Below are 16,390 nucleotides of genomic sequence, written 5' to 3'. Positions count from 1 at the left end.
ATTAAAACACGTGACTTAACCCAAAACTTAACGGATTTGATCAGATTTAATCCAAATATAAAAATATTCAACCCAAACTATTTGAACTAATTTAAATAAATTCAGATTCGCGGGTAACCAGTAGGCCGAACTCCAAAACTTTGGATTGATTTTTAAGCGTACTTCTAAAAGTATTGAGAAAAATAATTTTTCAATTTTTTTACTTAAAATTTTAGTGAGATGATATTTTATAATGTACTAAGCATGGAAAAATATTGGCCTCATGACTAGTTTTGACTTTTGACACATAATTAGTATTATTAAAAAGTAAAAAAATAGTATTATAAATAAAGAAAAATAAATCATAAAAACTAATCAAAGAAATGTGATCATAAATAACTAAAACTAACAAATGGATGAGAGGAGAAGTCCTTTTAAGATAAGATATAAATAGTACGCATGAATATCACCGTGTAAAAAAGAAAAAAACTAATCAAATTTGCACTACTTTCCTTCAATAATTCAATTTATATTTATTTATTTTGTTTTTCAAATAGACTCCCTGAAATTTCATTTGCTGCCCTTTTATCTTATTGGTAAAGGTCCTTTTCCCTTTATAAATTATATGTCTGTGTGGTATTTCTAAGTATAAACTTAGCTTCCTTCCTTTCAAGACAAATGTGGTTGACTTGACTTCACTCTCATTATTTCAGTTCTTCCCTTTTTTTTCTTACTTCCATTATTCCCGGTCCTCACATTCACGACCAGCATAATTGTACATTTTTCCATTGCCCCGGCAACGTTGGTGACGAGTGACGACCCTTTGAGTAGCTTGGGCAAATATTTTGGTCAACAAATATTTTTCTGCAATATCAGTGTTTTCCATTCCATATCAAATTTCAATCCTTTAGGAGTTTCCTTCCAGTACAAACCAAATTCACTTGCTTTTTCTACTTTTATGCTTATTCAGTAGCAATATTCATATATTATTGTATAGCACTTAAAAATATTTCACTTCTGTATATAATTCTATTCTTTGAGCTTATGGAGATTCGTGTGTGTCAACCACAGTTTTGGGTTTATTAACTTTATTCTTTTGTAATGGCAGCTCAGATGTAGCTACTAGAATGGACAATCAGAAGGGAATGAGTATTAGTTTTGAGACATTCACGTGGAAAATTGAAAATTTCTCAAAACAGAACACCAAGAAACTACAATCCAAGACTTTCCGAATCCGAGGTTATAAATGGTACAGGCAAATTAATTTGAGGTCTAATTTTTTTTTTATTTACTTTTAGATACCCATAGGCTAAATAAAGATTAAAATAAGCCTTAATGATCGAGTTTTTTTATATCTTCAACCTCCAATTTTTATTCTCTCCTTCCCATTATAATTATCCTCTGTTTTAAATAGGTCAACAAAAAATAATAGATAGATGTATTTTTTTTTTTACAAAATTAACCTCATATCATTAATTTATTTATAAATTTTATTGTCAATATTAGTATTATAATAGATATAAGTGGAAAAAAACAATGTTGTATAGAAAAATTAAAATGATAATTATTTTAGGATAATTTTTTTTCTTTTACACTATCATTATAATTATGATGGGACGGAGTGAATACTTTTCATTATTAATTATGATTTTCGTCTTAATTACCTTGCAGGCGGATTCGTTTGTATCCATTAATGAAGAATGTTGACCATTTTTCATTGTATTTGATGGTTGCGGATTCTTTACCTCCGTATGGATGGAACAGAAATACGCATTTCAAGTTGGCTCTAGTTAATCAATTGGATGGCAATAAGTCAGTTGTAAAGGGTAATATCAGTTTTAATTGTTCTCTTCTTTTCTGTGTTCTTGTTAAATGATTTTGTCTTGCCAATGATGGTGTACATATATATACACTTGGTAATGATGGTTTCATGGAAGAAATTAGCATTACCCATTAACCATCATCAATATAGAGTGGAACCACTGTGAGCATTTAAATTCCAAACTTCAAGGAAGATATTTACTTAAACATGCCACATTTAATGATATGAATTTGTTTATCTCATCATACTCACGCCGTATTTGTATGTTGTATGTTTCACTTTTCATTAGTTACTTTTTAGAAGTATTTATCATTAACCAATTGGAATATTTGACCATATGTGATTCTAAATTTCTAATTCCTGGTATATATATTTGCACATTTTCAGAGACTCAGCAGAAGTTCAACGGTGGATATCGTAGCTGGGGCTCATTTTTTGTGAATCTTAGTGACTTCTATGACTCTAAACAAGGCTATCTTCTGAATGACACATGCATCATTGAAGCTCATGTTTGTTTCTCAGATCTTAGCACTCTTGAAGCTAACAATTTGAAGAAAATCACTCCAACCAAAGACTCTAAATCAGGTGATCAAGCAGCAAGAAATTCAGAATCCACACAGCAGGGAGATGATAAAGAAGCAGAAACAGAAATAGAAACAGAAATATCAGATGAGAGTGAGACATTTAGTTCTTCAACCTGTGGGTCTAGTGAAACAGAATGGGAAATTCAAAGTTCAGATTTGACACTAAAAGACCTTCTAGATTTGGCGAGTTTAGGAAAAGAAGAAGCTGCTTGTGTTCCACTGTTGGAGGAAGCATGCATATGGCATCCTTCCCTGATAAGGAGCCAGAGGAAAAGTTCAAGATGGTTCAAACTATGGGCATTCACATCTTTAGGCCAAGTTCTGCATTTACTCAAGACAAGTAAGGTGAAGGATATGAATGAGGAAGCATGCAATCGCCTTCAAGGGTTATGGGAGGAACTTGTTAAGCATTCTGGATTTCAATTGTCTTGGTTGGAGCCTTATGTTCAATCTGCATTGGATATGAAAACTCATTTGGATAAAACAGATGAAGTGAATAAACTCAAAGACAGTGTGGTTGCTTTGGAGATTAAAATGAAGAAGCTGAGGGAAGAATTGGTAGCTGCAGAAGCTGAGTTTGAGGTAGCAAGGAGGGCCTTGGCTGAGGCAAGAAAAGGTTTCATAGAGATGGATTTGAATGCTGATTTAGGTTATGCCATGTTTTAGCACATTGCATATATAGTGATTAGTGAACTTGATTTTTCTCCCAAGTTCCACTTCCTTGCAAATTATGGTGGGAAATGCCTTGGGCGCTAGTTGCTAATACTTCTCTATATGTATTATTATCTGTCAAAGTTTGAAGGGTTCAGACTTCAGAGTAACATATAGAACACGACCACTAATTTTAAGGGTTCAAAAGTTTAATGTATTTTTTTATAGAAAAAAATACCGTCTCTCTATTTCATAATATGATCATATTATGGAATGTATTTTTATATTTTATAATTGTACTTTTTTATTTTTATTTTTTAGAAGCCTATTTTTTAGAATTAGTAATTTAGTACATGTTCTCCACGACAGCCCTGGTTTCAAGCTTCGATGTAATATAGTAAGACAATCATGTCCTTTTATTTTTATTTTTTATACAGTAACACATTGTCGATGGCTTGTGGATCAAAAGCAAATTTACCGATTAAAGTTTATTTTAGATGAATATCTTTTTTTCTTCTTCTTTCTAATAGACTTTTCACTGAAATTAATCGTAGATGTTATCCATATTTAAATGAATCAAACTTTTTTTATCCGTATGAATTCAACTCAAGATTTTTTGTATAAATACTTCCTACATGCTTATAAAAAAGAAAAAAAAAATGCTTTCTACATGAATGAAATAAGAAACACATTTTCTCTATTTTTTTTTTCTTTTTTTCCCTCTACTATTATATATCTTTTACTCTTTGTCGTTTTTTTCACAAATTGTTGTTGAAGTATTTTGCCCTCATGAATAGTTTTGATGATATATAATCATTATTATATGAAAAGATAAATAAACCATAGAAATTAAATAAATGATTATATCATTGTGATCATAACTAACAAAATATGCACAACTTCCTTCTATTCAATTTATATTTATTTATTTGGGTTGTTTTCTTGGTAGACTCTCTGAAATTTCCCTTTTATTTTATTGGTAATGGTCTCTTTCTCTCTATTGATTATATGTCCGTCCGAAGTTTCATAGTATAAACTGTATTTAGCTTCCTTCCTTATAAAACAAACCAGGTTGACTTTAATACTTCATTTTCATTATTTCATTCTACTAGCTTCTTCCCTTTTTTTCTCTTCGATTTCTGGTTATCACGCTCATTATCTGCGTAATCACACCTCTTTCCATTGCACCGGCAACGTTTGTAAATAATAAAATCTTTTTTCTATTTCTATGCTCTTCCCGTAGTTACTATATTCATATACTAGTGTAGAGCACTTATAAAGTGTTCACTTGTGTATATACTTCTATTATTTTATTGTTTTTCATCTTGAAGAGTTCACTGAATCGTTTATACATATTCTTTTATGATGGCAGCTACTAGAATGGATAATAAGAGGAGACCGAGTATTAATTTTGAGACCTTCACGTGGAAAATTGAAAATTTCTCTAGACAGAACACCAATAAACTAAAATCCAAGGCTTTCCAAATCCGAGGTTATAAATGGTACAGGCAAATGAATTTAAATTTTCAAGTCTGAAATTTTGTGCTATTTTACTTTTAGATAGCCATAGGCCTAGTAAAGATGAAAATAAAGGAAAGATAGTAGTATCATATATTGTTTTCTACATTCTTACTTTTAATTTGAACCCCATATTTTTACTTTTCATTAATTAGGCTGATTGTCTTAATTACCTTGCAGGCAGATTCGTTTGTATCCATTAGTGAAAAATGTTGACCATTTTTCATTACATTTGATGGTTGCGGATTCTTTACCACCGTATGGATGGGACAGAAATACGTATTTCAAGTTGGCTCTAATTAATCAATTGGATGGCAGTAAATCAGTGGTAAAAGGTAATACTAGTCGTTATTGTTATCTTCTTTGGTGTTGTTCTTACCTGATTTAGTGTTTTTGTCTTGATAATGATGGTGTAGTGGTAGTCTGGTAGAAATTAGCATTATCTATCATAAAAATGGTAACAACGCATTCTACTAAAATTTATAACTAGAAATCATAAGTTTCACTTCTTATTTATTTATTGAGTCTGTCTTTTTTTTTTTTTTAACAGTATTGAGTCTGTCTTATGATTCAATAAATTTCAACCATTAATTATCATTAACCAATAGTAATATTTGCCATCTGATCATATGTAATTCCAAATCTCTAATTCCTGATATATATTTGTACATTTTCAGAGACTGAACAGAAGTTCAAAGGTGGATTTCGTGAGTGGGGCTCATTTTTTGTGAATCTTAGTGACTTCTATGACCCTAAACAAGGCTATCTTGTGAATGATACATGCATCATTGAAGCTCATGTTTGTGTCTCTGATCTTAGCACTCTTCAAGCTAACAACTTGAGCATAATTACTCCAACCAACGACCTTAAATTTGGTGATCAATCAGCAAGACATTCAGAAACATCAGAAGGGGAAGTTCAAGGTTCAGATTTGACACTAAGGGACCTTCTAGATTTGGAGTGCTTAGCAAAAGAAGGAGCAGATTTTGTTCCACTGTTGGAAGAGGCATGCATATGGCATCCTTCCCTGATAAGGAGCCAGAGTAAAAGTTCTAAACTGTTCAAACAATGGGCATTCACATCTTTGGGTGAAGTTCTGCATGTACTCAAGATAAGTAAGGTGAAGGATATGAATGAAGATGCATTCAATCACCTTCAAGGTTTATGGGAGGAACTTGTTAAGCGGTCCGGATTTCAATTGTCTTGGTTGGAGCCTTATGTTCAATCTGCATTGGCTATGAAAGCTCAGGTGGAAAAAGCAGCTGAAGTGAATAAACTCAAAGACAATGTGGTTGATTTGGAGGTTAAAATGAAGAAGTTGAGGGGAGAGTTGAAAGCTGCAGAAGCTGAGTTTGAGGTAGCAAGGAGAGCCTTGGCTGAGGCAAGAAAAGGTTTCATAGAGATAGAGGTGGATTTGAATGCTGAATTAGGCTATGCCATGTTTTAAACTATGTAATGATAACTGAACTTTTCTTTTTTCTTTTTAAAAAACTTTAAGGTTCTTTAAGTTTCATTTCCTTGCAGATGATGGGGGGAAATGCTAGGGTGTCCACTGCTAATACTTCATTGTATGTAGTCTGCATGTGTAATATTTTCGTCATGGGTGGTATGGATAAAAATAGGTCACATTGTTAGATAGGGGTTCATAACCTGCTTATATCACATCAACGATAGCTTTTTTTTTTTTTTTTTATAAATAAATTAGGTCAAGACTTAGTATTGAATTTATGGAATCACACCCAAATATGCGTTTGAATCTTTATATATAAATGATATAAGAAAATATTTTATTTGATAATTAAATTAAAGAATTTAATTCAATCAAATGATTTTTTTTAATATTATTATATTTTTTTAAAAAACATAAATAATACAAATATAAGATAAAGCAAAATAATTTAAATTTATTGTATATGTGAGCATTGAGCACCTCACATTCAACTTATTTTTAGATGTCCCAAGAGATGATTGTTGGCCACAAAAATAAGATAAGTGAATTATTTTCAAATAATTTGAAAATAAGATAAATTAAGCTTTCGTTTGATTCATTAAAAATTACAGTATTGGATAAAATAAATATTTTTGTTTCACGTTTAATTTGAAAAATATTAGGGCATAACACAAATCAAACAAATGAGAACATGACAAAATTTTTAATTTTTGTTCTTCAGAAAATCATGGGACAACTTTTTATCCTGAGTATAAAGTATTAAAAAAAAAAAATATATATATATATATATATATATATATTTCTTTAATAAACAAAAAATAGTAACTGAACAATGTAAATATTTTAAAAAGGAAGCACCGGATTTTTTTTCCTAATCCCTTTCTATTTTTTTTATTTCGGTAAACTCATTAAATTTGATATAATTTATATTAAGATAATTAATATTAAGTATTTTAGTAAATTTTATATTATTTTATTTGTGTTGTCCATTATTCGTCAAATAATATACAAGATAAAAATTATCTTCTAACTTGTGATTTTGTTATGTCTTATTTTCCTGGTCTTTACTATCATAATTTTAACGAATCAAACATATCTTAGTCGAATAAATTGTTTTAAATTAAATAAGATATTATCAAATCAATTTTCTAAAAGTCCTTTAATGGTTCCTATTTAAAAGAGACATTAGTGTCATTCTCTCTCACTACTTTTTTTTTTTCTGCATACATTAAAAGGTTTCTTTATTTTATGAAGTTTCCCTTATCAACAGAGTTTGATAGCAAAATTTGGTCAGGATGTGATATCGGGTACACAATTTTAAATTTATCTATTTAGTATTGTTTCCGCTGCAATATATGAACACTTCACTTTTAACTATCAATGGTGACTGAACAGAGATAGACTTGGAGATCCAATCTAACGTTGATTAGCTTAGAATAGAATGGTTCCAATTTTTTTGGATCCCTTATAAGGCGAAGGGACTCATGTCATGTGTACAGTGACCCAAAACACTTCCCTAGCTTGCAAGTTGCAACCCATGGTGCTTCCTACGCTGCCATAAGTAAAAGCTTCCTTAACACAACTACTAATTCACACCATACATGTTAAGAATTTAAAAATATTCTATGGTTTGAGGCACGCACATAATGTAAGATTACCTCATTGTCACATTGGGATACCTGAGGAATGGCTGACCCACGTTTATAAGGTAACCCAAAAATGCAAAATCACTAATTACACACATATTTTCTATCTAATGTTGCTTTGCTGATGTAAACGTTGACATAACATCGAAGAGTTTTACAATTACAAGTACACCTTTACCCTCGTACTTGGACCCGAGGCTAATAAATGAATCTAATTGAGAAAATGAGTTCACATTTCTTGTCGAAAAATTATACTACAATAATAATAATAATAATAATAATAATCCCAAAATAAAAATTAGCCACTTGAGTTTAGCTTGCCTCTAAAATTAGTTTGACTTTGTGCACAGTACCCTCCTAGCAAGCAATCATTGTTTTTCTTGTGAAACTTCCTAGCACAAAATCAGAAACTCATTTCAATCGACTTCTATTTATTGGATTCAGAGTACTCTCATTTGATGTACTGGGTCTATCGGTCCTATGTTTTGTGCTTAATCAATCATCTGGGACTTGTAATCTTGCTCCAAAGTCTTTACTTTTCAAAGCGTATTGGGTTTCTCATGTGAGTTTCTGTGCCCAAATTCTTATATTTTGATATCCACTTGTTCACACTGTGTATGTACTTCATGCTGTATCATTATCAAGCATTGTAACTTTTTTTTTCCCTTTGTAAACAGGTGGTTTCATGTTTTTTGTTTTTAGCAGCAGCTCAAGTCTAGGTACCTATTTAGAATGGAGAACCAGCAGGTGAAGGGTGTTGCTTTGGAGAAATTCACATGGAAGGTTGAAGGTTTCACCAAATTGAATACCAAGAAACAGTCCTCCAAGGCTTTCAAAGTTGGCGGTTATAAATGGTAATTGGGTTTGAGTGAAACTCTAAGCCGTTAATAATTATACAATTACTAAAGTGTGTGTGTGTTCATGTGCCATTTTCCTTTGACAGGAAGATTGTTTTGTATCCTAAGGGGAGGAATGTGGAGTATTTGTCCTTGTATATGAAGGTTGCTGATTCTCTACCACCATATGGATGGAGCAGATTTGTATATTTCAGGTTGGCTCTTATTAACCAGGTGGATAGCAAGAAGTCAATTGTAAAGGGTAACTATCTGTCTTGAATGCTCATTTTGTTTATTTGCTACTCTGTATAGTATTTTCAATGCTATTATGTTTTACCAAATGATGAATCCATATATGAATATACATGTCTTAAAACAACAATACATCTACGAATTAAAATAAGCTAACGTTTATTGAGAAGGTGACTGACAGATTTTGTTCCCAAGATATTGATTGATCAATGTTCTTCAACTTCAAACTTTTAACTGAGTTATGCTACCTCCTTTTTGGTTATGTTCAAGAACTTTCTAAATGCAGGAAATATGGTGGTCAAAGGAATAGTAGCCTTGGAACTACATATGCTAGTAAAATACTATCCATGTGCAATTTTAGAATTGAATTGAAAATCAAATCAAAGTACAAGGCATAACTAAATTCGTCGTCATAGGTGGAAAAGGAACCAACTTAAGAAAATGGCTATTGATTAATATTTGTCTTTTTTTTTTACCGTAATTTAAGATATAAGTTATTAGAATTATATTTGATTATACATGACAATTCTAATTCTAGATGATTGAAATTGAATTTTTCCAGAAACCCAGCAGAAGTTTAATGCTGGAAACAGTGCTTGGGGTTCTCCATCTTTCATTCCTCTCAGTGAATTCCATGACCTTGCTCAAGGTTATCTTGTGAAAGATGCATGTATAATTGAAGCTCAAGTTTTAGTCTCTAAGGTCGCATTTAACATTCCAGGCAGCTTAGCCCAAAGCATTACGACAATTCATGAACCTAATGGAGATCAAGCTAGGCTAACAGAAGTGGAAATGACACCTTCAGATTTGACATCAAGTCCTACAAGTACCCAAGGTTCTAAAGATGATCACGTAAATGAAATAGAACTGCAACTCATACACTCAGAAGATCAAGAAATAGGACCCTCAGCCTCAGATTTCACTCCAAGTCCTAAACAAGTTCAATTTGCTCCTAGTGCTCCCCCTATGTATCCTTCTTTATTTGATGAATCTGAGCAAGTGATCTTAACCCCTCTAAGTGACCTTATAGATTTCAATAGTGTAGAGGCAGAAGAAGCATCCTTTATTCCATTATGGGAGGAGGTATGTTCATGGCATCCATCACTAATAGAGAATCAAAGAAGGAGAAGTCCCAGGTTCATATTGTGGGCATTCATTGCCTTGGGACGAGTGCTACATTTCCTTAAGACTAAGACAATTAGGGATATGGGTAATGATGATTGTATGATGCACCTTCAAGTTCTATGGGAAGAACTTCAACCCTTTGGATTTGACTTGACATGGCTAGAGCCCCATGTTCAATCAGCAATGAGTGCAAAAGCTTATTTTGAAAGAGGAGAGTACGTGAAAAGTATAAGGGTCAATATAGCTTCTTTAGAGATAGAATTGAAGAAGCTGAAGACTAAACTGGCTGTTGCAGAACTTGACCTTGAGGTTGCAAGGAGAGACTTGGCAGAGGTAGAAAATGATTTCCAGGAGAGGGACATGGATGCTGAACTTGGTTATGGGATACCATAGTCCTTAGCCGCTTGAAGGAAGCTTCATTTGGTTCTTTTTTTATCTTTGAGAATCAAAGACAGTTACTAGATTTACAACAACTCACTGTTGAACCAACTAAGTTAAATCTTTGCTAACTTCATTTGATTTGCTATTGTTATTTGCTACCAACATACAAAACATATACCTTACTCTAATAATGTACCTAAATTTGGAAGCAGTACGTGTTTATCTTACTCTCAAATCATATAGCCTTGTCATTTATGAATTGAAACTCATTGCATTGCTAGAAACAAAAATGACGGAATAAAAGATAAGGACAAATCACGTTCATATTCCTTGAATTTTAATAAAATTTCACTCCATGCCCATTCGCTTTTTTTTTTTTACTCTTTACAAATATCTCTTAATTTATATAACATAGTATAAATATCACCTTTCTGTTAACACATTTTCCTAATTTTTAACACATTTTCACTGCATGCTCATTCACTTTTTTTTTTTTTGTGTTTAATAGGAAATTACAGCTATTGTGACTTTTAAAGTACATATTTTACATGTTAATTTGTGAATAAATAACTGTAAAAATCTTCTACATCATCATTAATATACTATTTTACCTAATATATTTTATTAAAATTTAAAGAACGTAAGTATAATTACCTCAGAAAATAAATATGAATTCTGCCGGAGGCTTCAGATTAATTGTGATGCTTTGTTAATGTAAATATTTTGATACTATCAAATAATCAAAATAAATTTTTGATAAGATTTTAAGATAGTTATAAAAACTAATAAATTTAACATATATTAAAATATGTAATTAAATGATGATATAAAAATATGTATAATAAAATATAATTTTAGTCTCTCAGTTATTTAAGGTTTTTTTAGTTCCTCCACAAAATGTTGATCAGAATTATTACCTTAACTTTTTTCCGTTTAAGTCTTTTATGTTAAATGGTCATGTAAAAGTTGATTTCTGACAGGTTTTTTTTTTTAAGGATTTTTTTTTCTGACACGGCTTTTAATCCCAGAAATTGCTTTGTGAGAACAGCGAACCATTTTCCGGCGGTTTTGCTTTGTCGGAAATACCAGGTACATACTCATTCAACACCATGTTTTACATAAAAATGGGATTTATTTTGACAATGTCTATCAAAGATGTTGTAGCATGGTTATCACTTGAATCCAAAAAAACGTCATCTTCGAATGATATTGGAGGCTTCAAAAGCTGGAATGGTAACCTTTTTTCAATCCAAAGCCTCTCGGTCCTTTTTTCATCCAAAACAAAAAAGAATATAAATAAAAACCAAAACTCGTCCAGATGAAAACAAACACCATCACCCATAACAAACTTTATCATCACACCAAAAAATAAAAACACAGAAAAATTAGGACAAACAGAAAGAAACAGATTTCCAAAATTTAGAGTGATTAAAGAGAGATTTCCGAAAGTTTTCTCAATTAAAAAAGCAGATAATCGATGAGCGCGTGGAAGAAGAAAAATCATCGGAAAAGGGAAAAGTTTAGATTTATGTGTGTGTAATATATACTTTGCATATAAATTGAGACGATGAAGAATCGATGGCTACAGTGATCACGTTAGCAGGTACAAGCCACATCTGTCGATTGATTCAACTGGTCACCACCGCACCCATGCATAATCTGCCATCATCCGAGTCGATCCGAGCTTCGTCCGTGAAAAGGAACATTAATTCGAAATCGAATTCGCACTCCTCCTTCTCAAAACCCTACATTCGAAAGGGGGGAAAATCCCAGATTAAGCGAGGAAGGTTGTTCTTCTCACTCCAGATCGAGATGGAAATAGCGGAAATCCAGCGATTTTGTGCGAAGGAACCGCGACGGATGAGAGAGAAATCAAGAGAGAGAAAGAGATTGGTTGGGATAAGAGAACCAAAACGACGACATTTCGTTGAGAGGAAAGTTTTATCATCCAGATCCCAGAAGGTTGTTGTGTTGTTCCTCCGTTTTCTCTGATCGATGCGGTATGGTTATGTTCCAAGAACTAAAATAATGTGGTTTTGAGTTGGACTTTAAAGAGGGTGTGTTTGAAATGGAAGCACATTAATTTCTCAGGATTTTTAACTGTCAAATGATTCAACGTATTTTAAATGTTTCTACTAAGTGGTTTTTTACGATAAAAATAATTGGGAACGGTCATTGTTTAATTAAAAAACAACAAATATATTTTATCCGAATATTTATATAGTTAGAACATTAAAATTAAATTCTTCACTTCAATCCTAAATTTGCATAAAGATAAGATTTACTTCTTTTAAATTGATGTTGTGAGAATATATTCCTCTACATTGATTTTACTATTGCATAAGATCTTAGTCCTTCAACAAATGATTTTCCTACAGCCTAGGTTCTTAGTCCTTCATCTAATTTTATTAATATAATCAATTTTATAATAGAGGGTTTTGTCATGTGAGTAGATGACACATGATAACGTCCCATATATTTTTATTTTCCTGCTGAGATTTAGCTGGTTTTTTTCTTCTATTTTTTCAATTCATAAAATATGTAATTATACTGATTAGAGTAATTACGATCAATATATATTTTAATTTAAATTAATTAAAATAATTATAATAATTTTATATATACATATTTCCTCCAAATTGAAGGGGAGTGGAAATAGGAATGACCATTTTTATTGTTTTTAAAAAAAGTTAACCGCCTGCATATCCATTCCTATGTTTCGTGCAAGAGAAATTCGTACTCAGTAGCAGTACTTATTATTTTGTAATTTTGTTATTTTAAATTATTAAGATGAAGCAAAAGATTAAAAGATGGAGTTTTACCAAAAATAAATAAATTATTTTATAGTAGTATTTTCTAAAAGCAATAGCATCAGTAAACCCCCCTAAAGGCTACAACCATGGATAAAATCATTACTGCTAAAGACCGTCATTGAAGTTAAGCAACAAACGGCTGCTATAGCATATAAAAGGGTTGAGTGGGAAGGCGTGACGCCAAGGAGGTAAAGTAATTTACCCCAAAAGAAAAAAATTCTATACAAGATCAAGCATCACATTACATTATCGTCAATAACAAAGAACAATAAGATTATTCTATCTTTGTCGTTACAAATAGAAGGAATATGTGGATATCAACCATTCTCAGCCTCAAATAAGAGGGAATGGAACAGAGAATTTTAAAAACACCAGATGTCCAAACACTTCAAACAATGGCACTATTATGCTTAGTTATGTGCTGTGTTCGTGTTCCGGGTCCGTGCTTCTTGGAATATGAATGCCAACGAAAAGGTGAACTAGGAGATGAAAAATATAGTTCTCCATTGGACCTCGTATCTACAATACTCTGTACGATAGTAAACCATCAATCGTCTCAACAACCAATCGGTTCATGCGCACTAGAAGCAGCAAATATGATCTTGTTTTAGGACCTGAATAAAGAGACAGCATCAATAAGTATTTGGTGATACATGAAGCATTGTTGGTCTGGTAAAAAAATATTAGGTGTTCTTATGAAATGTTATAAAATAATATTGGCTTTGGTGGAGTGATCTTGTTATGGGAAAAATTACTATTTTGCAATGGATTCGAATAAGAAAAAGGATAAGAACTACCTAATTCAAATGAAGGAATTTCATCTTGGTGGAAGTAGCTGCATCCATTGGTCTTCTTGCTTAGGCTTGAATTAATCTTATCAACAGCCACGACTAGATCCTATGAGGTCGAGTTGGACAAAGAACCCCAAAAAAATGTCAAGCAGGTTACCAAATTTCTTACACGCAAGTGATTGTCAAGTGAAATTATCTTTGACTTTCACATTTTGAAGCTTAACCAAGGGCAATAATACCATAAGTTCGGTAAATAACTGAATATCTTGTAAAAATAAATAAATCTACAAGCCATATATGCTTTAGAAATGAAAACTATATTATACAGTAAAATAAACCAGCAGCTTGTTCTTCTCAGAAAAGCACCAATTCATTTCACTTATAATAATAAAAGTGTCACGTTATTTTACTTAATTTTTGTTTTTAAATATTTATCAAAAATCATGAAAACAATAAAAATGTCATTATTTCTTGTACAGATCTATTGAAATAAAAAATAAAATTAAAATAAGGTCACATATCTGTAGTTATCACTTATCAGTAAAAACAAAAGGCATACTCGTGCCTTGACAAAAACCATTTTAGCTAACCTACATCATGGGAAGAACTAACATTCCTGGAATATAACATGCAAATATTGAATGCCATAAAAAACCTCACCTCCCATGATGTTAGTCCCTTCATGTAGGCAGGAAGACATTCAAATTCGCTTTTCAATATCTTTAAGATGGGGCTGGGAGCTTCAGCTGACTTTATATTCTCTTTGTCTTTCTCTAAATTTCATTTTGGCAAAAAAAAAAAAATTTGAATTAAAAATCTCCATGTGCTCAAGGTTAAGCTTGAAACAGGCAATTATTCAATTACCATCAGATAAGAAGTTACTTCCTTCAGTCTCCGCATCATGATGATGTTGCTGCTTAAATTCTTGTACTCTGTTCACCCATAGTTTGGGGAATGAGAATCGTGTAGGAGTTATCAATAGAAATGCAGGAAAATGATATCCATAACTTTTAACTTACTTCTCAGGTTTTTGTGGTGAAAAATCACCTGCATGAGCGGATGAAAGAAATAGTGGTAAAAAATAAAATTAGCAAAATACAATTAATTTGAGAAGCTAAGGCTAGTTTTCATGTAATCAACAATAAAAGTACTTGCAACAAAATAAAAGCATGGAAATGGAATCCTTCCAAATCAACAAGCATGCTTATGGAGGCAAGTGGCATTCACTAACCTTTAGATGCTAACATGGCTAGACATGTATCTGACAGCCCAAACTTTTTCAAACTCAAAGATTCATCAAGTCTAAAGAAAATTAAGGGATCTAAAAAACTTATTGTTATAACAATCAACAAAACTGATCAATGATTCAACCATTATAATATTAATAGTCAATCTTTTTCAGAGCTTTAAACAAAAAAAATCTGGAAAGTAAAGTGCCAAAGCAAATAAAATGAATGAAAAATTGAAAAGGCTATCGTATGCAAATTGTACTCGCTATCATCCAGCACTTCAAATCAATCTAATTGCAGTATTTCATCTGATTCTGACCAAATCTTTTTTCTTTTTTCTGTTTTTCCATTCCATATAAAATTTGTTCAGAAGCTGAAAATCGTATTAAGGATACAAAGCATCTTCTTCGAAACTTTTGAAGCTAGAATCGGCGACGGAGAGTGATCCATAGAAAGAAGACGGACTATCCAATTTGTCTTCCGGATCTTGACGTTGTATATCCTCATCTTCATCCGCCTCCTCAATATCAGGAACTAAATCAAGAAAATAAAAGAAAACTCAATTTAACGAGAACGGAAAATTACGAAGCAGAAAACAGATAGAGGTTTTTAGTTTTTGAAAGTACCAGCACTATAACCGTAGCTCTGGAGGCGATCTTGAAGTTGAAGGAGATCGGAGTGGTTCTTCTTGTACAATTCGTTGCAGTGACCTAGGAGCTCTTCGAAAGAGACTGTACCGAAGGACATGGAATCGAGCATGTCGAGGTCGGCGCTCGCGGTCGATACGCGGCGATTGAGGCATTGCAAGAAGGTCGACGAGGCGGAATCTGTTACAATTATGGAAGGATTTGAATTTGAATTTTCTCGGCAAACAAACAGAAGAATTAGAGAAAGAAAGAGAGAAGCGTACCGAGAGGAATAGGTCGGCGATCGATGGATTGTTTGAGGGCATCGGAAGAGGAGTGGAGGTGGCCGCAGAAAGCTGCCAATGCGTTGCAGAAGCTAGAAATCGGATCCTCCGCCATCGTCTTCTTCCTCTCTGTCTCTGCCAATTGCATTTCCAATTTTCGCCTATGCTTTCGAATTTTAATCCGAAAAGCGTTTAGGCGGGATCTCCACATTTTCACTTATTGTATATTATTTCTTTTATGCGTCGCATTAATAGCAAGCGCTTGTAGCTCAGTGGATAGAGCGTCTGTTTCCTAAGCAGAAGGTCGTAGGTTCGACCCCTACCTGGCGCGTTGTTCTTTTTATTTTATGTATATTATTCTATGTGTATTTTTTTGTTCTGCCAATTTTTGTTTGTCTATCTA

At 32.4% G+C, this 16,390-nt stretch overlaps 4 protein-coding genes and 1 non-coding gene across 7 annotated transcripts; 4 read left to right on the top strand and 1 right to left on the bottom strand.

The window, feature by feature from the left end:
• Window positions 1-629: 629 nt before the first annotated feature.
• On the top strand, window positions 630-3,532 carry LOC102668708 (MATH domain and coiled-coil domain-containing protein At3g58270). 3 transcript variants are annotated; one of them, XM_006604619.4, is made up of 4 exons: window positions 630-903; window positions 1,088-1,228; window positions 1,651-1,805; window positions 2,189-3,532. In XM_006604619.4, the coding sequence occupies exons 2-4, from the start codon at window positions 1,107-1,109 to the stop codon at window positions 3,049-3,051; spliced, it is 1,140 nt and encodes a 379-aa protein (XP_006604682.1). In that variant the 5' UTR covers window positions 630-903; window positions 1,088-1,106; the 3' UTR covers window positions 3,052-3,532. The 3 variants fall into 3 exon arrangements, with proteins under 3 accessions (XP_006604682.1, XP_006604683.1, XP_025982750.1); XM_006604620.4 differs by having other exon boundaries at window positions 635-827; XM_026126965.2 differs by lacking the exon at window positions 630-903 and having other exon boundaries at window positions 910-1,228.
• A 1,257-nt stretch (window positions 3,533-4,789) lies between these two features.
• Window positions 4,790-6,001, top strand: LOC102668571 (uncharacterized). Its single transcript, XM_006604618.3, has 2 exons — window positions 4,790-4,889; window positions 5,232-6,001. The coding sequence occupies exons 1-2, from the start codon at window positions 4,790-4,792 to the stop codon at window positions 5,999-6,001; spliced, it is 870 nt and encodes a 289-aa protein (XP_006604681.2).
• Window positions 6,002-8,026: 2,025 nt separating this feature from the next.
• On the top strand, window positions 8,027-10,812 carry LOC102668441 (MATH domain and coiled-coil domain-containing protein At3g58270). The gene is made up of 4 exons (XM_006604617.4): window positions 8,027-8,212; window positions 8,328-8,504; window positions 8,594-8,748; window positions 9,301-10,812. The coding sequence occupies exons 2-4, from the start codon at window positions 8,383-8,385 to the stop codon at window positions 10,254-10,256; spliced, it is 1,233 nt and encodes a 410-aa protein (XP_006604680.1). The 5' UTR covers window positions 8,027-8,212; window positions 8,328-8,382; the 3' UTR covers window positions 10,257-10,812.
• A 2,442-nt stretch (window positions 10,813-13,254) lies between these two features.
• LOC100780089 (uncharacterized) lies at window positions 13,255-16,147 on the bottom strand. The gene is made up of 9 exons (XM_003554444.5): window positions 15,988-16,147; window positions 15,704-15,904; window positions 15,473-15,611; window positions 15,080-15,150; window positions 14,868-14,895; window positions 14,713-14,780; window positions 14,509-14,621; window positions 13,855-13,954; window positions 13,255-13,671 (listed from the first exon to the last, which is right to left on the bottom strand). The coding sequence occupies exons 1-9, from the start codon at window positions 16,133-16,135 to the stop codon at window positions 13,577-13,579; spliced, it is 963 nt and encodes a 320-aa protein (XP_003554492.3). The 5' UTR covers window positions 16,136-16,147; the 3' UTR covers window positions 13,255-13,576.
• A 98-nt stretch (window positions 16,148-16,245) lies between these two features.
• On the top strand, window positions 16,246-16,318 carry TRNAR-CCU (transfer RNA arginine (anticodon CCU)). The gene has a single exon. It is a non-coding gene; the product is annotated as a tRNA-Arg (tRNA).
• The last annotated feature ends 72 nt before the right edge of the window (window positions 16,319-16,390 follow it).

The sequence above is a fragment of the Glycine max genome, chromosome 19 (assembly GCF_000004515.6).
Source record: "Glycine max cultivar Williams 82 chromosome 19, Glycine_max_v4.0, whole genome shotgun sequence".
Classification (NCBI taxonomy): domain Eukaryota; kingdom Viridiplantae; phylum Streptophyta; class Magnoliopsida; order Fabales; family Fabaceae; genus Glycine; species Glycine max.
Note: the sequence above shows the minus strand (reverse complement) of the source record. Positions and strands in the feature narration are given on the sequence as shown.

Bases quoted from the DNA above. Each gene is read 5' to 3' on its own strand.
- LOC102668571 (XM_006604618.3), top strand. From the start codon at position 4,790: ATGGTTGCGGATTCTTTACCACCGTATGGATGGGACAGAAATACGTAT. The intron at 4,890-5,231 runs GTAATACTAGTC...GTACATTTTCAG, and splicing joins CAGTAAATCAGTGGTAAAAG to AGACTGAACAGAAGTTCAAA.
- LOC102668708 (XM_006604619.4), top strand. From the start codon at position 1,107: ATGGACAATCAGAAGGGAATGAGTATTAGTTTTGAGACATTCACGTGG. The intron at 1,229-1,650 runs GTACAGGCAAAT...ATTACCTTGCAG, and splicing joins CGAATCCGAGGTTATAAATG to GCGGATTCGTTTGTATCCAT. The intron at 1,806-2,188 runs GTAATATCAGTT...GCACATTTTCAG, and splicing joins CAATAAGTCAGTTGTAAAGG to AGACTCAGCAGAAGTTCAAC.
- LOC102668441 (XM_006604617.4), top strand. From the start codon at position 8,383: ATGGAGAACCAGCAGGTGAAGGGTGTTGCTTTGGAGAAATTCACATGG. The intron at 8,505-8,593 runs GTAATTGGGTTT...TTCCTTTGACAG, and splicing joins AAAGTTGGCGGTTATAAATG to GAAGATTGTTTTGTATCCTA. The intron at 8,749-9,300 runs GTAACTATCTGT...GAATTTTTCCAG, and splicing joins CAAGAAGTCAATTGTAAAGG to AAACCCAGCAGAAGTTTAAT.
- LOC100780089 (XM_003554444.5), bottom strand. From the start codon at position 16,135: ATGCAATTGGCAGAGACAGAGAGGAAGAAGACGATGGCGGAGGATCCG. The intron at 14,622-14,712 runs GTAATTGAATAA...AATGAAATTTAG, and splicing joins AAGTAACTTCTTATCTGATG to AGAAAGACAAAGAGAATATA. The intron at 13,672-13,854 runs GTAGTTCTTATC...CTCTTTATTCAG, and splicing joins AATTCCTTCATTTGAATTAG to GTCCTAAAACAAGATCATAT.